At 37.8% G+C, this 24,156-nt stretch overlaps 1 protein-coding gene across 3 annotated transcripts in view; it reads right to left on the minus strand.

The window, feature by feature from the left end:
* Positions 1-24,156, minus strand: part of TSHR (thyroid stimulating hormone receptor) — a gene marked incomplete at both ends in the record, with an annotated part of 61,632 nt that overhangs the window by 16,057 nt on the left and 21,419 nt on the right. The window contains 6 exons of one of the 3 annotated variants that reach the window (XM_082058580.1): positions 1,692-1,760; positions 2,736-2,809; positions 6,297-6,375; positions 7,570-7,644; positions 12,870-12,944; positions 18,275-18,346. In XM_082058580.1, the coding sequence (XP_081914706.1) occupies positions 1,692-1,760; positions 2,736-2,809; positions 6,297-6,375; positions 7,570-7,644; positions 12,870-12,944; positions 18,275-18,346 (444 nt within the window). The remainder of the gene's footprint in view (positions 1-1,691; positions 1,761-2,735; positions 2,810-6,296; positions 6,376-7,569; positions 7,645-12,869; positions 12,945-18,274; positions 18,347-24,156) is intronic. The other 2 variants (XM_082058581.1, XM_082058582.1) reach the window with 2 other exon arrangements.

A 24,156-nucleotide genomic window follows, 5' to 3' on the forward strand; every position in this document is an offset into this window, starting at 1 on the left:
ACCTCCCTTGACCAGCTGGCAATGCTGTGCTGGATGCACCTCAGGGCATATTTGTCTCTTTTGGCTGCCAGGGCACACATTTGACTCATATTCAGTTTACCATCAAGCCAACCCCTCTCTCTTTCTGCAGGGCAGCTCTCCAGTCTCTTGTCCCCCAGTTTGTATGTAAAACCAGGATTACTCTGTCCCAGGCGAAGAATCCAGCACTTGCTCTTGTAAAATTTCATAAGGTTGGTGGTTTCCCAGCTCTCAAGTCTATCCATATCTCTCTGTAAGCCTCTCCAAACTCAAGGATTTAAAAAATACTGAAATACCCTTAAAGAATACTAATTATAAACTTTTCCTGAGAGTAAGCAAGCAGTATCTGCTGAACCTAGTATGTGTTTTCTACTTCTCTACTCTACCCAGTCCAATAAAGCAGGTGTTCAGGACTTCAGATCATCTTAAAATACATTTTCACTTGATTCTTTAATAAGGGAAATTCCAAAGAGGTCAGAAGCCATAGCACTTGAACACTATCAGAGAAACAAAAAGTTGTACAAAATCATCTCCAACCTGTGTTTCATCAAAATGTAAGCAATGGAAGAGGAAACATAGTTCATATATTGGCTAAGGCTTAGAAAGCTTTCAAGTATTGCGTATACAGCTTAGAGGGATTCAGTCAAGATACTGGGTTCATTTTACCATATTTTACATCTTGCCCTTCTTTTGGGCACTAGTTCAAACACTAAGTATCATTAAAAACTTGCTTTCTCATACAGAAGTTTAAAGCAACTGAACTAATGTGAGTAAAACAAGACCTTTCCCAGGTCTTTAGTTTAACTCAAACCTCTTTAAAATCGAACTAGTCTAGCTAGCTGTTAAGGAAAAGAGGTCAACCGGGAAAGATTAAGGCCACATGAAGGGTGCTCTTACAGAATTCTTACAGAATTCAAGCCCAATTTAAAATAAAGTACTGAATATAATAATATCTATCCTCATGTGTCTATGATTAATGCCTCTTTACTCATGAGATTGCCAGAGAGATTCTTCAGTCAAGCCTCTGTAAGACCAGAGTAAGCTTTGCCAAAGTGAATGGAGCCTCTGGAATTTCGATTTCTCCTGTGGTAGTGATTGAGGCAGATTATTTAGGGTATGCTGTGAAAAGGATATTCACTCACTTAGTTTTCCATAAACTACAATGACAAGGTGAACGAAAGCTGAAATGGTTGCTTCATGCTCTTGAGATATCTATCTCTTATTTCTCGTGCAAATGACTGGTTCCTCTGAATTGCTCCCAGCACCTTACACCACTCTCTCTTTTGTAGACAGGAGATTTCTGTGAAAGAGCTGCTACCATTATCAGTGTTACACTTACTAAAATAAAATGTCTTGTAAGTAAACCAGGACCATTATCTTCCAAATTGTCTTAGAAATGTTACTTATCAAAATAAATTTTAATGTAACTTCAAACCATAACAAAATCCACCCTGGAATTAGCTGCCATGATTTTATTTCTGAGCTATAAATATACATACCAAATGAAAGCACACTGAAAAATATAAGTGCCCATGATTTTATTGCTGGCTGAAATACATATCCTCTCTTTGCTTCTTAAAAATAATTAGAATAAGATATGTATTTGAGAGCCTCCAATGAGTGTATTTATTATATAATATTTTTATGAAATAAGAGAATGATCTGGTACTTACATAGCATCCAGATTTGTCCCATTAAAAGCATGGCCTTGGATGCTGGTAAAACCATTGTTGTAGAGTTTGCTGCAAGAAAAAAAAATTGCGTATTTTGGGTTGCTTCGACACCTGAATACCTTACATTTACATATATTTTTTCTTGGTGACAGCACGTTTATGGATGCTTTATTTTAGTCTCTTGAAGAAGCATCCGTTATAGTACAAGGTCAAACAAAGAGCCAGCAGCATTCTTGAGTGTAGCTGAATCAAGAATACCATGTGGCAGGTATGCCATCTTTTACTTCTTTTCATAGCAAGACAGAAGTAAACTAAAACACTTCACTATAGCTTTGGCACCTTCGAACTAAAATCGAGGAAACAATGTTCTGCTAGGACTGATTAAGGAAGGCTAAAGGAATGAACTAATGCCTATCAAAATAGGTGTGATTTTACTATATCAGGCCTGCCTGAATTTTCAGAATTTATTCTTTTGCTCCCTTAGAGCTAAAGGATTATTTTTTTTTTAAAGAAATTCTTTAGAATCCATTCTCTTGCATTCTAGTGCTCTTTCACCTAGTTCAGGTCATAACTCCTTACAGTAACTTTCATTCCCCTCAGCCATTTCTTGTGGCTCACATTGAGTATGATTTGAATTACTGAACTTTATTTAACAATTTGCCTCTTCTGACATTTGCCACACATTAAGTTTCACTGTATGTGCCACTTAGGTTGCAAAATGTTAGACAGTTCTAACCATGCTTTAATTTTACAGAAAAACTCTGCAAGCCTTCCCCTTTGATGTTGTCCTATAAAGCCATTCACTGGCATTAGGGTCATACAAAAGCAAAACGACTTTGGTCAAGCCAGTTTAAAGGAAAGCAGCAGGCCTGATTCAAATCACTGTCAAAGTAAAGGATTTTTGCAAACTGGATTATGGATATTACCTGTCTATGGTGTTTCTCTGTTACAAACTGCTAAAGAGCAGGACAGAGATTTTTTTTAACATTCTACCATATGCTTGAAAGAGGTAATTGCCTCATGACTTGAACTGGAAGAACTTACAGAGTTAAAGATTCATTACAGATCCCATGGAAAGCATTCGCAGGCACTGAGGTCATGAAAGGATTGTCTGCAATTTCACTGAGAAGGAAGAGAAAACATCACAATTGAACAACTGCTAAATAGAGCTTCTCCAGCATGGTTTTATTATTATTTTTATTATGCCTTAATTAAAAAAAAAAAAAAAAAAAAAGTGTAGGATAACTTGTTTAGTTATATCTAAGGCCAGAAGATACATGTGGGATGATTAAGAATCCAGCGTGTTCCAGCATCCAGGAAGTGATCTGGTGACATAGGTGGGTTCTGTATTCAAGGTGAGGTGTGCCAGCCTGGGTGGTTATGATGCTTAACAGCACAGACAGGTCTTTTGCCTCATAAGCCAGAGAATTAGAAAAGTAGATAATGCTGCATTGTCAACTGGGCCAACCCAAGTGATTTTAGAGCTGAGATCCTGCTCTCTAGCTAAGCAGAGCTTAGAGCAGAGCTGTAAGCTAAGCTCCCTAGCTAGACATCAGACAATACGTTATTCAGGACAGAGGCATTCCACTTCAAGAACTGCCTCTAACACAAGTAAAATAACTTATGTGACCTAACCTAAAGATTCTTTTCAACTCCTGTCCAAAGAACATTTCACTATCTGTCATTTCTTAAATACCTTTTTACTCCCACTCTGCAGTCTTAAATAATACTATGTATTTTCAGACCAAAACTCTGCTGGGACAAAAATGACAAATAAAAACTAAAGAGTTTTACTGTCACTAAACTGGAGAAAGGAAAGAGGACAAAGCTGGTAGAAACAAAGGATGAAGCAAGGTGTCTTATTGTCTTTTTTCTGCTTTTTCCTGAATCATATTGGAGTATGGAAACCAAAATATTCTACAAATTTTTCTTTTCTTCAGCTTGTGGATTAGATGTGGTCTTATAAGGCCAGACCATAATGTCTATGGGCCAAGAAGTCCTAACAGTTGCCCATGTGATAGTAACAATTTAATTCATTTTCTGTGTTATACACATGCTAACACTGAACTGTACTACAACCATTTTAAATTCAAGTAGTTTCCACTAGTAGGTGGTTTCCACCACAAGTTATTTTGGTTTGACATTTTTCAGACTGGGTCACATTTATAAACAAATGTTTATTTGTATGTTGCTTGACCTCGGAGGCCACTGGTGATATAACCAATGCTTTTTCCCCAGCTATACCTTATTCCTAATTTAGAAACCTATTGCTCTTTAAGAGCAGATTTTCTTTTTCTTGATGAAAGCAACAAGGCTTTCTTTCATTGAATAGCAATGTTTAGAAATACCTCCCTTGAAAGTACAGGTCTACTCTTTAAAAAGTCCTTAGTATATAAGACCTATGTTTATATTTTGAGAGTGATCTTTATGAAAAATTTTTGAGGTAGAAGTAAAATAATGTTTTGCTATCTGCCACTTAGAAACTGACTGATTTGGTTGGAAGCAAGGACACAGATAGTTGTATAAACTGATTCTGTTTTATCTAGCCTGTTTAATTCTTGGTTCTCTCTAGTTAGTAATTGTAGTGTTTAATTTACAATCTACTAGAGCTTAATCTAAGTTAAAATCCTTTTGGTCTTTGAGGAACTCCCTAATACCACTTAAGATGTAGGTGTATTCCACTCAGAGCTCTGGCTGACTCAGGTTTCAATCTCGGAGGCCTACAGCCAAGGCAAACATAGCAGCTCCAGGTTATGGAGCGTGAGTCAGCACAAGATTTACCTCTAGTCTCAGAAGATCCTTGGAAGGGAAGATGTCATTGCTCACTGCAGGTCTAGACTCTTTAGCAAAACAACCAGTGTTTCTATGTTGCTCTGAGGCTCATCTTGCCAATGGTAGACCATGAATTCAGTGGGGACTGACCATTCTTGACTAAGAATGCCCCTTAGCAGCACTGAAACAACACCTGGGGTAGATCATTAATCATGGCTTTGTAAGTCACTTTCTAGCTTAATACTAATTTTTAATAGCCTTTTACGCAGCCTGTCCAGCAGTCAAGCCTCTTCCAGCTGAACACTGCTACAAGATTGATAACTCCTCTTTAGGAATAATTAATGACCAACATACTTTTGCATGTGTCAGCCTGCAAATCTTCCCCTCTTGGCTTCAAAATTTGAACTTAAATTGCAGGTTAGGGCACGAAGATGGATGTCATCTTTGCTTTCTGAATACCAAGGAACACTTGCTTTTTTCACAACAGAAATCTTTGTTTCTGAAATACCTTTAAGGATAACAGTGGGAGATTCACCACTCCCCATTTGTGTTCCTATTCTTTTTCTGCAAGAAATTGTTTTGCAATTGCTTCAAGCCATACTGAAAAAAAAAGGGGGGTGGGGAATATCTTTTAAGCAGTTAAAGTAAATGGGTTTTAAGATGTGAGAAAGGAGGAAGGTTTTAGTGTTATGTAGGGTGCCTCATGTGTACGAACCCAACTAAATTAGCAAAGCTTGCTAGTAGGAAAATTCTTTCCAGCTGAGGACCATAGTTAATGAGAGACGGCTCCACCTAGGAAGTCTAGCTTAAAAGTAGGCAATTGTCAATCCTGGTCCTTTGGTCTTTCAGTGTGACTATGGACTTGTACTTGAAATGTGACTCTACAAGTAAGGTTGGACAAAGGTATTTAGCAAAAGTGTGTGTTCACAGAAGCTTATGCTGTCCATCTAGAAGAGTATGCATCTAATTCAACTGCTATGAAAAGAGGGTGAGTAACAGAAGGGAGAATGGTAGTCCTCTTTCTTAAAGACATGCTGTGCCAGTCTGAACTGACCCACTACTAAGGCGGTCATGAAAGCAGGGTGCTGATCTAGTGACTTAAAAGCTCTACTTTATTTCTCAGCTTTAGGATTTTGATATTTAAGCTCATTTTCTGTTTTCTTTATTAAAACATTAGTTGTATGAAGCAACATATTTTGGATAAAATAAGTCTTCACCAAAATCTTCCTAAAAATGTAAGCTCAGCCAACACTGAGGTGTAATGATAAACAATTGCTCTCAAGCCTATCCAGTTCTCCTGCTCTTGGGTCTCCTGTGTTCAGGGTGAGGTCAGAAGAAAGAAGGCAGATAGCCAGTGGAGGTTATGATTCAACAATGTAGGAGCTCAACGAAGAGCAGTATCAGAAGATGTGTAATATGAGGTCACCATGCCAAGCCAAATTTGTTAGAAGAATGTTGACAGGATGACTTTGTGTTAGCAGGCTGTATGTCAGATCAGGTCCTGTGTGTCACACTATTCTGACCTCAGACTAATTTAGGCAGTGCACAGCCATTACAAATACAAAATAAAAGCAAAAGGCCTGGAGAAGTTGTGTATTGTGCTTTGGCTAATTCAAGAGAAATGTGCTTGTGTCCCCATGTCGCTCATCTAGGTCAAAGGTATAGTGCTAGGTAACTGGACATTTTCCAGATTTGGTACTAACAATGAGTGAAATTTAGATTGAGGAAAAGTGCTTTGTCTGACTTATTTGATATTTTTCTCTAAAACAGAAACCTCCATTATAGGGTTTTTTTGGTGTCTGAGGATGGCAGACCATCTGTGAGGACAGATACTTGCAGTAAAAAGTTCACATCAGATGAGTAGATCTTTGTGAGGTCTGGAAAAGCTTTGAGTCCAGTATTAAAAATACCACTGAAAGAGAAACAGAAAGAATTACTTGTACTGAATAACAACAACAACAAAATGTATTTAAAGCCTTCAACAGTACAGAACAGTTATTTTATCCTCTGTGTTGACAACCAAATGACTTATAATCAACTGTCGAAAATATAAGGATGCAAGAGCAACTGAAGAAGATGGGAATACAGAACAATAAGACAAGTAAGGAGATCCGCAGAGGGAAGCAGCCTGTGAGGTGCATAGGGAGAAAAAAACCTAGAATGCTGGATTCACTTGAGAGATTAAGACTACTTCAGGCAATAGTCTGGACCCCCAAATCCTCTGTCTTTCACTGAGACTAAGAGCTGTTCAAATAGCTTTAAAAAGACAAACTGTCTTCAAACATGAATGCAGTTAATGCCCCTTATTTCTGAACTCCTGTAGAGTGGAAATAACTTAGGAAAATATAGTTCTCAATTTTTAAAACTATTCTCCTGAAATGAAATTATTTTGACTATTTTTATTACTTTCAGATCTATAGAATAAAATCTGAAAAAAATATTTCCTCCTTGCTGCTACTCCACCATGCACAGACATAGCCTTTTCTAGAGTCTTCCAAACATTGCTTAAAATCACAGAAGTTATTATCTTTTTCATTTCTCTTTCCTGTGCCATAAGTTTGGAATTTCATTGTTCGGTTACTCTGTGTCACTCTTTAGAAACTTCATGGGGACACAGAGAATTCTTCAGGATTTCTTTCTGCCATAAAGGTCATGTGAAATCAGGTGCCTATAGATGGACTTGTCACAATTAGCTGACAGGTATGCTTTAAAACCTTGTGTAAATATCTACTAAATATAAAAGATGTGTATATTTCTGTTGTGTCTTTTCTTCCCACTATTCCCTACAAAAATATCACAAGACAGCACTTCATAAGAAGAAAGCTAGCTGTGGAATTTTTCCAATAAAATATTAGTGTATTCCAGACACTTAATGGATAAGAAGAATAGCAAAATCGCTATTGAATTTGTGAACGTGTTTTCCTTTCTTGCAAAAGTTGTCAAATTTCCAACCCCTACCCTGGCTGGCTTTCTGACATTGAAATAAAGCAACAGGGCAAAACATTACAATCAGTTCCAAAATGAAATACAAAGAAAAAAACCCCTGCTATAGTATGAAGAGACATTTGGCTTAAGTGCCAACTTGCTACAGGTGCTAAATACTTACAGGTATTTCAAAAGTGGGAGATTCTTAAAGGCATCTGGATCTATGTAATCCAAGTTTCTAAGATTTCGAATTTCACTGTAAAAAAAGGAGAAATGTTACCATATTGATCATTAATACTTAATTATCATAATGGAAATCAGCCATATTAAAATGGTATTTCATGGACCTAATTCCTCCAATGAGCTTTTGTATTGGCCAGCAATGCATTCTGAGCAATCATTCTTCTGGATGGGTGCAGTCCTGGAGACTGGCTTGTTAAGTAAGGGAGGAAGAAGCATGTCTCTAACAGTATTTTGTACCATTTTTCCTGTCTCTTTTACAGAACTCATCACTGGATCCAAAAGATGGCTCAGGTGACTTAAATTAAGTCCATTCTGAGTCTTGAAATGGTCACACCATTCACTATATAACCACCTCCAAGGGTATAGAGGATAGTGTATCTCTGCTTTATACTGTTGCAAAATGTAACATACATTTAATTCCTTACAACTGGTCTTAAAACTCTGCTGGAACAACTCTCAGCCTTAATATAGAAACCATATAGAAGGAATGGTGTCATTCTTCCTCCTGAGTCCAGCTGTGGAGCAGGTGGCTGAAGGAAGCACTTCTTGCAACTTATATAGAGAAATTTGATGAAGACGACAGGTATAGATGACATAGTGGTGCAGTTTGTGTGTGGTGCAGGAAATTGGGGTTTACGGATACCTCTGCCACTGGAATGACTTACAGGATAAAATCAACACAGTCAAGTTGTCTCAGAAATAAAAGTGTGAAAAGAGACCTAAGACAGTAGATACAGGTACAAGGCTTCAGCTCCTCTGGATACTGTTTACTGACTAAACAGTTATGCTAAACTAATTAAATTAGTAGCTATACTACTGCTGTTACAGAGCTGTATTCAAATATTCATGTCTGTTAGCTACTTTGAACAGCACTGTTTCTGTATTTAAAATAAGTCTCAGTGTCAGTTTCTTGTTTCTCCAAATTATTTTATTAGTTAGGTAGCTATGGTACTCCCCACAGTGGAATTTGCTCCGTAAACTTTAACTGACATGTTTTTTCCACCACTGACTACATTTAAAATGCTGGACTCATGAGCTTCCTGGCCAGATATTCCTTTGTTGTGAATGAAACGTATTCCAGAGAAAGACAGCCTTCAGATCAACCTTCACTCTGGAAATGGATAATCCATTGGAGTACCATAGAGTCATCAGGTTTTGACTTGTTGTTATTCCTAATGTTCTGTGTAAAGGATTTGGATGAGGGTACTGAAAGTAAGAATTCAAAATCTACCGGTGGTACTAAAATTGGAAGCACAAAATAATGCAATGGGATTCTATCAGATTTTGGTTTATTAACTGGGCCACAAGAGGGCATGTGCTGTTTAATAAAGCATAATGAAAAACTAATTAATCTGGGAACAAGATCTAAAACTGCTAGATGAGACAGTTGGCACAATAGTCAGAGAAAAGCTTAAATAATATGAGGAAATCAATATGATTCAACTGAATGTTGGGGAAATGTTTATGTCCCTGCTGTTCAATTTCCTTGAATTGGGAATGCTGGAATTAGGAAATATATATGCTTTAAAATATTTACTGTATTTATATTTTCATCCTACACTTTGTATTACAGAGGTTTCTTAAAGCTCCAAAGGAACAAAAGGGCCCGTTGTGGTCGGCTCTACAGAAATCAACAGCAGACAGACAGTTGCTCAGAAGTCTCTAGTCAACATAGATGAGAGAGGTATAAACAGCTAAAAGGTGATTTGACCAAAGCGAATGCTATGTGTAAGAGAAAAATTAGGAGAAAAATCCAGTTTTCCCTTCTAGTCCAGTCAAATGTGCCTCTTGCTCTTGATTGGCTGAATATGTGGCTTCTAATTTCATATGCATGAAAAAGAGAAAAATCTTCAAATTCAGTTCCATTCATGAACTGTGCTGCTGTCCTTGTTCTACACACTCAAACATCACTCATCTCAGGGTAGTGGAAGGAATCCTCCCCCTAAAATCACAGATTTAAAGGATATTTATAGCTCCATCAATATTGGAGCCTATGAAGTTAAGCCCACAAGGCAAAAAGGTATTTGAATAGGTCTGATCTTATCAGTTAACAGGATAGTCAATACATGCACTGGATTTCACAATTTCTTTTACATTAGTCGTATGTAATACACTCAAAGGTGCCTAAATGGTATAGGATAATAATTTTCAAGTTGTAGTCAAAAGACTGCTGTGGTGTAAAGATTACTTCCAAAAGATTAAAAAAATTAAGAAAAGCAAATTGATTACTGGTAGATTCGTTAGACAAGGTTCACACTTTTATTGGTGAGGTTTTCTGAATTGGTAAGTTGAAAAGGTTGAAACCTGCTGATTTAGAAAGTTAAGGTTCCTTTGAAAAGCAGCTCTTGGAAAGCTATTAGTAGTTTTAGCTGCCTAAAATGCCAAGGTGTATATTTAAAAACGTCTAGTAGGCTGGTTCCCAAGTATCTAATTGTCTATGAGAGATGATTTTAAGTGACTTTTGAAATGGAAATTTGACACACTCTATAAATACAGCTTAGTCTTAGCAAACAGTGCTTGAATTTGGCATCCAATAGCAATGTAATAATTCTGAGTCCTTCAGGGAATGAAGTGCTTTAGAGATATAAAAATTCTAAGATGGCTAATAGTCATCTTTGTTGACCATTGATGCAGAGAGGCAAAAGGTGCCCTTAACAAACATTTCACTTTGCAGTCTCAGCTAAAATTACTTAGAGATGCTTACAAGAAAGATGGAGGCTGTTACCTACCTGCAAGATGAAATTATTTGCGGAATATTTACAAAATTATTTAAAGTTACTTTACAAACTGCTTTACTTTTAAAAGTATGTAAACCAATTAAGTATTTGCTTATTTGTGCTTTAAAGGTAATCAATGTTTTAAATTTTATTTCTGGCACTCAGACTAGTAATTAAAAATGTACAAGGTTCACAAACAAACCATGACCTGACTGTCCATGAACAACAACTCAGTTTTGCTTTTTAAAGAAAACACTTAAAAAGCTTTAACACATCAAGAACAGATGTGTAGAGAAAGTCACTCGATATAAAATCCTGTGTCAATACTTATAAATAACTATGATTTTGTTTGATTACAAAGATATAAATATTTAGTTCCAAATCCAAATGAATCTAAAAATGAAACTAATAATAAGAACTATTCAAGTTTTAGTCTAATGAATTAATTAGTGAGACATAAATTCACCAGATAACTTCTAGAAAAGTTACTAAGCTACTTAACATCCAACATGAATTTGGCAACATTTAAAAAAAGCAAAAATATTTACATATGTAAACAGCTTCTAAAATTCATTTACCAGACATGTATTTCATACCTCACTTGCCTTATTGACATATCCTCGAATTTGTTTGAGACCAGAATCTTGAAATTGCAAATCTGGCCATAGTGTCTCAATATAATCACATTATGCTGAGATACTTATGAAGACTAAAGATATCCAGGTCAGCAGTTCTGGAATGTTTTAAATTTTTTTTTTTTGTAATAAATTGGGACCCCTCTCTACCTTCTCAAACTTACTTTGCCCATAGTTTCCTTGGCTTCTCTCACTTGTATATGTACTTCCATGTTTTGATCTACTACAGCCAAAGTATCTGTGTTATTTCATCTGCGTGCACCTGTCAAGCCTTTGTACCTCCAGCACTAGAAAACTAGCTTGGGCTCCCAACAGTCTATTCCCTACCTCTAGGGTGCAGATTTTAACAAGATTTTTCTGCCCTGCACTTGTCTCAAGTGCCCTGAAATTCACTGCAGTTATACAACAGTACCCAACAATCTCTTCAGTCTCACTCTCCAGTTGCTTCTCGGATATTTCCATACAATCACCTCTCCTTTCTGCAGCACCCTATCCCTCGACCTGGCTCCACAAGCTGTCCAAGAGGAGAAGTGCAGCCCTGGTCTGAAGGCTGGTGGAGCAGTCCCAGCCCTTGGCTCCAGCTCACTGCAGAGATGGAGAACGGTGCCCCACCAGCTTCCCAAATGACACGAGGGCAAGTCACTTGAACCATAACCTTTGGCCCTGTTCCCAAATGCTGAGAGGGTTCTTCATGTGGCTGCATAAGAGGAGAGAGCTTTTGGAGTGAGGAGGAGAAGGCAGTAGGGAGAGATCAGAGGAGAGTGAGCAGAGGCACAGAGAAAAGGAAGAGTGATTTTTCTGGGGTTCCTTCCACAGGAATGTTTTCCTGAGAAACAATGACCTAACTGTGAAAGCTTTTTATTTAGTGTAACACTACCAAGCTGCAGCTCTATTAGTAAGACCACTACACAGTGATGTTGACTGCTAATCAGACTCAGTTATATCCAGAAAAAATAAATACGCCATCATATGGGAGAGACAGCTCTGAAGTTGTAAATATGTTAAGTTTGTCTCACAGACATACTTAAAAAAGGTAAGGACAGGAAGAAGGGACAAGAAACAATTGTGAAACTAATTTAACACAATTGGGGAAAAAAAACCTCATAAAGTCTTGACCCTGATTTTCATCTTCATAGAGTGGGAATTTTGCCATTAATTACAGCCAAAATTAGAGCTGGTCCATTAAAATACAGCGGGTGATGAGTATCCTTAGTTTGTAGAAGTTGCTCAGCACTTGCCAGACACAAGTTCATAAAAATATGACCTATGCTTAAAGAGAGATGATGCAGCTGGGTGCAGGTATCTTACCACTTTGGTAACTGCCCTAGTGCATCATTTGAGGAGGACCAGTCAGAACAAAAATGTATAAAAACACTTCCCAGAAGTCTTTGTCCATAACTTTCCTGTTCCATTTAATAACCAGATAAACACTCTTCATTTTACGGGTGCATTTCCAGAATTATTACTTGTTATTCTTTGTGGCTACAGCAAGTGCCATTTTTCTCTGTGTTTTGGCCCTTCCGATTTTATTTCTGGTGCTTATACTACTGTTTTACACTTACCTTCAGTAATTTGACAGAAGTAATTCCTAGTTGCCAGCTCATTTCAGTTTGCCTTTAAGCTCATAATGTAGTCCCACATATTTTCCCACTTTCTTACACTTCTGTGGCAGGACACAGAAGAGCAAGGGAACCGAAAAGACGTAGGGAAAAAACCACAATCAAACAAGAGACTGACTCCGCATTATGAAGAAAGGAAATGAGAAAAGGAATATTCAGCTATAAAAGAGACAAGAATGACAACTCAAACATGAACATGTATGTTATTTCCACACATCTCCAAATGTATTTTGTCACAGTATTCATTTATTTGCTTACAGTACTTACATATGAGTGACTTTACTTAAACTGTTGAAGGAATGGGCCTCCAGACCCTGAAGTGTTTCATCTATGGAGATGTAGCTAAAAATCAGCAAACAGAAAAAGAAATGAGTCTCAGACCTTGTCAAGCCATGGCCAGGGCTCATCATGCCACTTTATTTTTTTTTTTTTCATTCTTTTTCTCATCCAACTGCCAAACACATGGACAGTGTCTGAGGGAGGAACTTTTAACAGGATTTTGGTTTTGACTGATGCCGTAGACACACACTGTACAGCAGAATACAGATAAATAAAAAACCCCACAAGAGTGCTATTAATAATAAAAAAAAGCAAATACCCATATTTCATATTTCAGAATCGTAGTTCTTCCCTTTTCTTCACTTAAGATTACCTTGGAGTTCTCTAGAGGGATCTAGCTTTGGGCAAATTGGCATATTTCTCGATATTGAAGAATTAAAAAGGAGGGAAAGAAACAAAGATGGTTCTTGGGCCATCATTGCAACAACTGTTGCAATTTCTCTAGAGGGAAACATGATCAGAGCCACCTATGCTTTGATATTGCTGAGGAAAAAAAATAACTGCAGTGATACAGTGGAAGGATGTAAGGAGTAACGTGGCTCAGAAGCAATACCAGACAGCAAGCTTAAGACATATTTATTTGCACACCATTTAGAATGAGTAGAATTTCTACTGCTAGTGATCTACTGAACATGATGAGAAAATAGCTCTATGGAGTTTCTCCACTATCATTAGGAGGATGGTCACACTGGAACTACTGTTAAAGACTTTGAAGTGTGAATAAAGTTGCAATACAACTAACTAGTGCTGATTTTCAGAGTAAATGACTTTAATATTTGGGTTAAACTATCTGATTCTCTCTTTCAAAATATCCCTTAGTTTTAAGTACATGTCAGTCTTAAGAGAAAATTAATTATTCTGTTTTAACAGAGCCTACATTTTAACATACCAAAAGATAGGTTCTATCAATGACACAGTAAAAAAAAATTGTTCTATGTAGCAAACAGTTATATATAAATCAGCTTGACAGAAAATTAAATTAAAAATGGATAATGAACAAACATTGCATCCTCATGTTTGGGCTAGGAATTAGCGAGTACTTTTTGTGTACTCCGTGATCAGAATGGGTCACCTTACATCAGGCAGGCAAGTGCTTTCCTCTCACATCTGAGAAGAGGCAGCAGAGCAGCAATGAGGATTCCTTCTCCCTCCCTTGCCCTTCCAGCAACCACATCTTTTCCCACCACACTGCATGTCACATTTTTACTATTCTGCCTGGCTTGGAGCTGGTTGAGTTACAGGAAATTGCTTATTTTCTTTGCACGCTAATGTCCACTCTTCTGCTTCATTAGCAGATGTATTCATGTACATTAATTAAACCATGTAATCATTGATGACAGGGAAATGAGACATTTTATTTTCTTTACTGTCATCTAGATAAACATTTAATAACCACACAAACACAATCAAAATTTTGTCTGAGACAGAAAGGTCAAACAGAAATCTGTGTTAATGGTGTATAAATATTTAATCCCAAGTGTTCAGAGTGTTTTCAAAAACCTTTGGGCTCTGACTAATGCACACATAACACAACATGTTATATGTAAGAAATAAAAATCATAGGAATCAGAACTGGAAGCTGTTGCATCAGAAGAAGAGGGGAAGTGTGTTTAAGTTCCCATTTTGAAGGCATGTTACAATTCAGCATCTCCTCTCCTTACCAGCTGTGTTTAATTCTCGGGATTTCAAAATGCCCTCAACACCCCTCGTGAATACAGTTGTAGCTTAAACACCAAATTCACAGCTTCAGAGAAAGTCTTTTTGCAGATAACACTTGAATCACCATTGCCCATTCAGAAAGAGCCTGAGAACGCGGGATTTAAAGTAGATCGGCATGTGGCAGTAACCACAAGGCCCTCTCCATTTATTTTCTTCTCCCCCTCACCATTTTTCTTCACTTTTTTCCAGCCTCAGCATCTTCCATGTTGCTGCCCACTGGGTGCCCCTGTTCTCCCCTGCTGCTGATGGAGGGCAGCTCAGCGACACGTGGGGTACATCACAAGAGGACAACCAGGAGCAGGTAAGGCAGTTGAAGCCCTGAGTTGGCACTGTGCTGTAGGGGCTGGTACTGGGGAGCAGGGAAGTGTGGGACCACGGGGGTGCAGAATCACCTAGGTGTGAGGAGCCGTGTGGTGACACTGGCTGTGGGACAGAGTGGGCACGGGGCATGAAGAGGCACAGAAGAAAAAGTGCACAGGGGAAATGTGCTCTGCATGGACCTGCTGCTGGCAGAGCACTGTGCAATGCAGGGAGGCTACTTTGCATGGACAACTGTGGAAAAAACTGTTCAGGGAGCTACAAGTCAGGTGTCTGTTAGGTACTCATGGGTGTGAACCCAAATTATCATCCTGAGCCCAGGAAAAAGGTTCCTTATCTTTGACTTTAAAAATGCCGAATGTTCAACCTCCTAAGTGAGTAGGAAATACCAGGTGAAGCCCTACTACCAAGATTTAATGTACAAGCAACTTTAAGGATGTAAAACAGAAATTTCTCTTGCATCTGAATACCATATACACCTTTTTTTTTTTTTTTTTTTTTGCACTGCTGTGTTTCTGGCAGGAATGAGCTTTGCACTTGAGCACTTCATTGAAATGGTTTTTGTTTCATTCCTGTGGCAAAGTAGCACAGGGAAACTATCTCTGCTTCTGCCTATCAAGAGTACATAGATATGCATTCATTTCAGAGAAATGGTAGCTCAAAAATCTGTATTTAAACAAGGTTCATAAAGAAGACATCTAAACTTTCTGTTCAGTACAGAGGAAAAAAGGGTTTATTTGTGGAAATTATATAATAGAAGCCATATAGCAAAACAGAGTGCTATATTTGGAACTGTAAACATAGTCTCTATCACCTTATTGAAACTTTACCATATTTTCTCGATGAGTTTATAAAACAAGGATTGATCTGGTAAATTTCATTGCTGATGGAAATGATGGGTTGGGAGTGGCAAATGAGACATCTGGTACATTAAACGCCAAGCATACACACAAGAGCTGCAGTTAAAATAGAGGTACTGGTTCCTTAACATAAAGTTTTCATCAACAAGGTGGCAGTTTGTAGTAGTAGAAATGCTGTAAGAAAAATCTAGCAGGGCATTGACACTATTCAGATTAAACCACTGTCTATTCTTCATAGGCTTTTCAAAATTAACAAGAGGAATGTGGTAATCCTGAAGGCATCTCACAGCAGCAGAGAATGTAATGCTACCACATCAGGTCATGATTTTAGGTAGGTTACTGCTATATTTAGCTGTATCTATGCTATTTTCCTACACATAAATGTGGAGCAGGGGAAGGTAAAACTCCATATTCAGATACTCTCTGTAAAGAACAACTCAGGGAAAATATTGCCTTTATTTTTTTCTTTTTCCCAGGTAGCCTTGAAATCATGAACCAAATGAACTGACATGGATGCCAACATATGGTCTTAAAATGTCTAAAAATCACTATTGATCTAATTCAAGACCATAATATCTTGTAATTTTGACTTTCCTCTTCAACTGAAATGTGATCAAAGCATGCAACAGAGTGGTTATCTGTTACCATAATATTACCAAACAGTACAGGCAAAAGCTTGTCATTGACTCGTAATGTCCATGGAGAGACTCTGGCTGAGTGCCCTTAGCCTACAAGGTTGCTGAGTGATATAGGGACAGGCAGTGAATAACCCTTCCTCACCTCCCACACCATGAAGGTTGGGGAAATTTGGTGTAACAGCATTTTGGCCACTGTAAGTTTCTGGAGGCTAGGCATCGTTAGAGAAGAGTTCACTGAATTTGTCAGATGAACATCTGTGCTTTACAAATTCATAAATATTACAATTTGATAATTTTTAAATCTGAAAAGCATCTAAGCAATGGACTATGTGTCACTGAAAGCTGAAGATTTTACGTTCCTCTACATTTAATAAAATTCTGTTTTGAACAAGGTTTATCAGGTTTATATGTACTATATACCATATGAGGAACTTCCTACCTCCAAAAAAACCCCAAACAATGCAACATCTATCTGTTTAAACTGAGATGGTAAATGAGGCTGCAGATATTAAAGAACAATTACTTATAAGGATTTTAGAAAGTCATTATTTCAATACACCTGGATGAAATTATAAAATGTAAGTAGGCAGACTTCCATGTACCCCAATGTTCTGTTTCATTAATTCTTAAATAGTAGTCCATCTCAGCCATTCAGCCAAAGCTCAGCTGGAGTTGAGATTTGCAAAGAATGTCAAAGACAACAAGAAGAGCTCCTATTGCTACATTCATTATAAAAGGCTGAATGGGCCTCTTGCTGAATGAAGTGTTTTAGTTAAATGAAGTGTTTAGTTAAAAGTGAACACGGATGAAGCTAAGCACCAGACTGGATAAAGCCCTGAACAATCTAATTGGACATTATAGTTGGCCCAACTCTGAGCAGGTGGTGGACTAGAGGCCTCCTGAGCTTCCTTCTAAATTACATGACGCTCTGGTTCTAGGGAGTGAATTGGGAGATGTCAGAGAAGTTCTCTGCATCAAATAGCCAAGTACAGGATGGTAGATTATGGGCCAGTCACCAAGAAGGAAAAAAAAAGTTGGGACAACTTTGTCTCAAGACTGCTGACATCAACAAGCAGTGCAGTGCAAAGGTAGCCACTTCCAATGGGACAGGTGTTGACGTGAGGCAAATAGGTAGAGGCTGCTGGTTGTACATTTACAGATTGTACCCATGCATATATTTACATACAAAGAAAGTGAAACAATGGAAGTCCTTCTCATATCGCTCAAATACTAATGTTTTGGTGAAAGTCCATCCTAGCCTAGAAGGTCACAGGATCTCCAATTAAATGAGTTACAAATCATGCTGGGGGCTGGAAACAAATTTTTCACAGTATCACAGTATGTTTGGGATTGGAAGTGACCTCAAAAGATCATCTAGTCCAATCCCCCTGCTGGAGCAGGAATGCCTAGGTGAGGTCGCACAGGACCAGTAACATAATATGTTCATTTTTAGCTAGGACCAGTAACATAATATGTTCATTTGTTATGAATGAAACCATTTCTCATATTTTGCGAACTGTAAAAAAAAAAAAAAAAAAAGTTTTATAGCCTTATTTATCACATCTACTTCCATAAAGGTGTCCTCTTATCCAAAAATGCCTAGTATGTCTTCCTGTAGCTGGTTCAGGTTACAAACAATGGGGTTATTACCTGCAGTTCTAAAATGTAAGTGGCAAGGTAGCAAAGGTTTAATAGTATTTTCATTTCAGAAAATTTTACACATAAAGACAGAATTTTGGAGAAGGAAAGCGATTTTTAATAAAAGAGATAAAAGAATAATATCAGAAACAAAACTTACATCCTAGAGATGTTGGGGAGATTGGAAAAAGCGTCACTTGGAATTGTTCTTAGATGAGTCTCCATAAACCTCCTATAGAAATAAAAGTTTGGCACTTAATATCCTTCAGTAAGTACAATTTAACATTAAAAAGTCCTACACAACTCCAGCTCTGCTCCAATATTTCTGTTCGTATCGTCCGTTTCCCCAATGTTTCCATTGTTTCCCAATGTTTTCCAGTGCTTTCGAAAATCAGCCTAAAATGTCTCTTAAGCTTACAGTTACCACCTGTCGTTGCTGGACGAGGTAATCTTTGGTTTTCTAGTACATCTGGAAATAAATTGACATGAATTATAGTAACTAAATTGTCTGAAGTATAATCAAGAAGAAATTATAAACTTTTCCCATATCTGCTGTTTAAGAACAGTTCAGTAGCAAACAAATAAACAAATTAGGCTGATTTCCCAATTCTGTTTTCTGTTTCAGACTGTGAAGTATCTGATTATAATAATTATATTTCATTTCTATAGACAAAAATATTATCATCATAAGATGTATCAGGCTTCTGGAACTTGCATACAGGAAATAAAAAAATCTGTAGAAATTCTTAAAGCTTCCATCTTGAGTAAAAATATACATTTAAAGAATGTACACTCCTACCACCCCAGGATAAGGCTTTGTCTACTTTTCAGGTATACCTCCCCTACTCCATATACTTGTTACAAGAACGAGCAAGAAGAACTTAAAGACTTAAGTTTATCCAACAGCGGATTGATGTTTCTCCTGACCTCAATCCACCTAGCTCCCACCAAGCCAAAGGAATTTCAGCTGGTCCCCTGCACCCATAGTACCTTGACACCCATACCAGTGCTCTCCCATCCTTTGCCTTTCTCCACTTCATACTACTGCTTCCTTCTATTATCACAGTCCTAGACAAAATATTTGTAAAACATAGCTGCTTAGTCCAGCATGGCCTGCTGACCTTGCTGTTTTGCTTCAACATCTGTCTGTATTTCCAGGACTTTGAGGAGGCTGACAGTGATGAATGAGGAAGTTCTGGTTTCGGACAGGTTTTAACAAGTCTTCAAGCAGAACAGAGTGAATGAGGAAGCTTGACAGGCTGAAGAAATGGGCCAACAGGACCCTTACAAAGTTCAACAAGGAGAAAATGCAGAGTTCTGCACCTGGGGAGGAACAACCCCACGCACCAGTATGTGCTGAGGGCCAACTGTCTGAAAAGCAGCTTTGCAGGAAGGATCTATAGAGATCCTGGTGGAGACCAAGTTGAACATGAGCCAGCAATGTGCCCTTGCTGCAAAGGCGGCTAATGATATCTTGGGCTGCATTAGAAGGAGAAAGCAGTTCTAAGGCTTCTCCCTAAGACTGTTAAAACTCAAAAGCCAAGAAAAACAGTTTAAGCCACTTCTGACTATTCTGACTATCTTATATCCCTCTTATATCCCTCTGGTCCGTCTGTTCACCTACAAAATCCTGACTCACACAATAGTTGCTTCCTATCACCAGTCATTACAGAAACTAGTACTTAACCTATCACTCACACATAATCCCATGTACCAGAAATGCAATAATTTAAACGCCATCCTAAGTCTCTTCTTGACCTACTGCTCTTATGTCAGACATTCATCCCTCTCTGTTTTTGTCAGGTAATGAATGAAGTCAGACCCATCATTCATGAGCTAGCCATGGGCTAAGTGAGCTCACATTAGTCTTGTATTGACATACTTGAAATTTACACATCGCATCAGAAAAGCCTGGAAATTCTTGATAATATTTATTAATCGGTTAGACCAAAGTTGCTGTATTAGGAAATGACTTTACATTTATACATTTCTAGACAAGGTTCCTAATATATGAAGAAAAAACACAATGAAGAAATGTAGCCTTAAAGGCCATATTGTGACTGAATGCCTGGAAATTGGAGTATCACATTTCTTCCTATCTATCTACTGGAGTTTAAAGATTCATCAACATTCTGCAAATATGACAAAAAACTATATGGGGTGCAGGGTGTGTTTATAAACAGACTCATAAAGAAGAGAGATAGTGACGTATAAATAGAAAGAAACCTTAGGCAGAAGATGAGAAGAAATAACCCATTTCATGACAAAAACTTAGTTGTGAGGCAAAACAGTATCAGAGATTGTCAGCAAAGCTAAAAGACTCCAAGTTCATGTAATGCACCTACTACATAAACAACAAGCTAAACAAGAGTGTGTAGTATATAGAAGTAATTGGTGTTTGCTAGCTGCCGTTCTTCAGCTAGTTGCTGTCTTAACAGATTGCTGACTGAGTTCAAAGAACCAGTGACTATGCACACCATAAAATGGAGTCAACGCAGGAGGCCTGGGGCCAGGCCCAACCGTTGAAGCCAGCCTTTACGTACAACCACCTGCAAAGCTACACTTCCCTCCGAGTTTTAAAAACCTGTGGGCTGATACATTACGGCTGACTTTAAGCCACTTCCTAAAGCAATTCAAAACTCTGCAGGAATATAGCAGTGCTTCAGTTCCTGTTTCCCAAGTGTGAGTCTGTGGATAATTACTGGCTGGGGACCAAGAGCCACCAGTGGTGTGTGGAAAGCTGTGGGATGGATATTAATTCTTGGGAGTGGGAAGAAGACAGGCTGAGAAAATTCTCAACCAGAAAAGTCTATGGTGGATTTAAAATGAGAATAATTTAAATAGATTAGCTTTAGTTTAGCCCAGTGTAACTGCATACAAAGATCACAAGTGTACCAACTGTGTTAATACACTCTTCAGGCTGGGAAAACAGTAAGTTTTGGAAACAAGAAAGGCAAGACAGGCCAGAGCTTCCAGCCTGCCAGCTGCTGGCACCAACCATAACATACCGTGTGAACATATGATGAATAATTGAGAATTCATATTAATGGACTGATTCTTCCTGTCTTGCATGAATGGGAAATTTTGTTAAACCTGCCTGTTTCAATCTTAAATTTAGCAAGTGATTCCAGTATCCATCCAGCCACAGTATCTTCACAAAGAAAGTAAGCTTTTTCGGAATAATGGAAAAAATTTTACTGGGGAAATGTGCATTAGTTTTCCAAGTGAGAAAAACTGTAACTATAAGCACTTACATACTTAATAAGCTCACTTAATAGCCTTTCTATATTAAGGCAAAGGCAACAGGGTGTTTCAAGAAGATGGACCGAATTTACCCAATATACTGCTTTGAAATTGGGTCCATCTTTTTGAAATATCCTGTATTTAGTGAAAAAATTGTTTCTGTGATAAACTGAGCACTACTGCTTATTTTTACCTTTATTTTCTCATTCCAACCGAAAGCCCCAATAAATGCAGATAAAATCTTCGTTCTTTATTCCATAAAATCTTTCAAAAAGAAGAACCCAAAGTCTGAGGTAATTTTCATTACAAACGTGCTACACTATTTGCAAAGATACAAAAGCATATAAATCACATTTTTGCTAAATTAGTTGTTTTAGAAGTAGCAAGAAAATATTTTAGAAAAATGTTTAAAGTTTTATAGGATGACATTTAGTTTGCATTTCTTAGTTTCATAAGTCAGAAAGTCAGTTTGAATTTTTTAGAATTTTCTTTCTGCTTTGATATTTACACTTAAAGTTTAGCCTGTATGTTTCTGGAACTCTATATTGCATATATCAAGAAACTGAAACATGAACAACTCATAAGAAACATATAAGACTACTTGTGCAGAACTTTGCATTTTTGCCTTCCTCTGCCCCAAACATCTGTCAACCTGGAATGTAAGAGTTTCTTGATCAAAAATCAAGTACAAACAATCTTTAGCAAAGACTCTGTTTCTCAAATTTAGCTGTTATTTTCATTAATGAGAAAAAGCACTTATTTTTTTTTTTTTAAATATAAGACCACATAGACATCAATGTATTTTATATCTGCATAGAAACAATTCTTTTTTTTTTAGTAACTTAGAAATACGAGTATACATAAGTGAAGTATTAAAACTTAAATCTATTTGCTGTGGAATTCCTGTGGGGTTTTTGAGGGTTTGTTTGCTTCCCAAGCACAAGATTCCGTTCATCAAGACAGGGCAGCAGAAGAAGGGCGTCCTTCCTATCTGTCACCTGTGAGAGACTGACAGGAGAGGCCATTCCTCCTTTGAGCAACACTGACCATGACTTCTCCCCACTATTCTCTGGTACCATAAACCAAGCCTGGATCAGGCTGAACAGCCATGTCTGTCACCTGAGATCTCAGAGCAGAAAAACACATACAGAGTAGAGTGGTAAATAAAGAAGCTAAACACTTAGCTGCAGAGTGAGAGGAGGACTCTGATGCACATTATCAGGTAGATTTAACTGGGATAGTCAAAACTTGTTCCTCTGCTAGATTTTGGCAGAAGTGGCTGGACCATCTGGGTGTTCACTTCTTAGTTCTCCCTCCTCTGATTTCATCTATACTGTCTTTTCATTAAGGTTTGTACCATATATAAATATGACCTTCATATTATATCTAAATATTATATCTCAGCAAAACCTAATAAAAGTTCAGCTGTGATTACACATAATAGATAGTATTATGACTATTTAGTAGGAAGATAGGACAGACTATAGTGATCAGGTGTAGGGCTCAGTCAAATGTATTGACCAGCTCCATTTCACATATAACTGAGCCCCTTTATATCCCTTTCTGTCTATTCCTCCTTTGCTCCCCTGATTCCCTTCCCTTGCACAGTGCCTTATCAATTTGCATAGTTTCACCATGGTCTGTCTGCCCCCACTCTGCCACCACAATATCCAGGACCCTAGATCTGCATCCTTATCAGTCATGATGTCCAGGTTGGCCTGACTTTGAAGTGATGTCTCCAGTTTCTTGATAGACCATAATTTAACGTGACTGACCAGGCTGGATTCTTGTCGTTCTTTTGTCATTCTTGTTGTTACTGTTTTTCTGTGAGGTCTGTGTCTCTGTATGTTTTGTTTATTGATGCACTTTCACCTAGTATCGCATTTGACAAGGTCCTTGATCAGATAACCTTAGGGGAGCAGGCACTCTCTCATTTCACGTGCCCTTACAGATAACTTGCATGATTACTCTGCATAATAGAATGATTTTAATACTCTTAAATTTTGCATGTCTGAATCCCTCAAAACAAATCCAACCCCTGGTTTTCAACCTCCTTCATTTAATCAAGCAGTGAAAACTCATCAAATGCCCCCTAGCCCCCTATGAGAAAACGTGTTGTAATGTAAATGGCAACATTTCCTTGTGTTTCATTAAACTGTTCACTTAAACTATTTATTTCCATGTCAGATTAATTCAACATTCATGTCACTTTAGATTTCCCAAATCTGCCCTGGGAAGAGAGCTGTACAAAGTACATAGCACTCAGTTTAAAGTAGCATTTCTCATACACATTAGATTTTGCTTGAGAGTCTCACTCTTTTTCTTCACATTTGATCATTTCGGTGCACAACAGCCTACTAAAGAACTCAACCTAACATACAAATCTGGAAAACAAGTCTCTTCTCTTGGATAAGTACAAGGTTTGATGGTTCTTTCTTCTCCTTTACTGTCTCTTGGACTTAGAATCTACTCACTCAATCCTGATGGTTCCACCATCCCTTCTCACGGGCCACTGCTTCCCTCAGACTCAGAAATTGTCAGTAACAAGCGACATGACCTCATGCTCCCGTAAGTGGCAGGTAAGGAAACCCTTCTTGCTCACTCGTAGCCTGTCTGCAGCAATCACTGCAGCTACTTCAAAGACCTAAATAAGGAAGCAAAAAGCATCTAGAAGGCCAAGCAAATGCTGAGAGGACATTATCTTTTAGCAGAAGCTGGAGGCTAATAGTGAAAAATCCGAGTGAAATCAAAAGTCTGCTCAAATAAAATTGTTTCACATTTTCTGCATTAAGAAATATA

The sequence above is a fragment of the Streptopelia decaocto genome, assembly GCF_964273445.1.
Source record: "Streptopelia decaocto genome assembly, chromosome: 7".
In the NCBI taxonomy this organism is placed as follows: Eukaryota; Metazoa; Chordata; class Aves; order Columbiformes; family Columbidae; genus Streptopelia; species Streptopelia decaocto.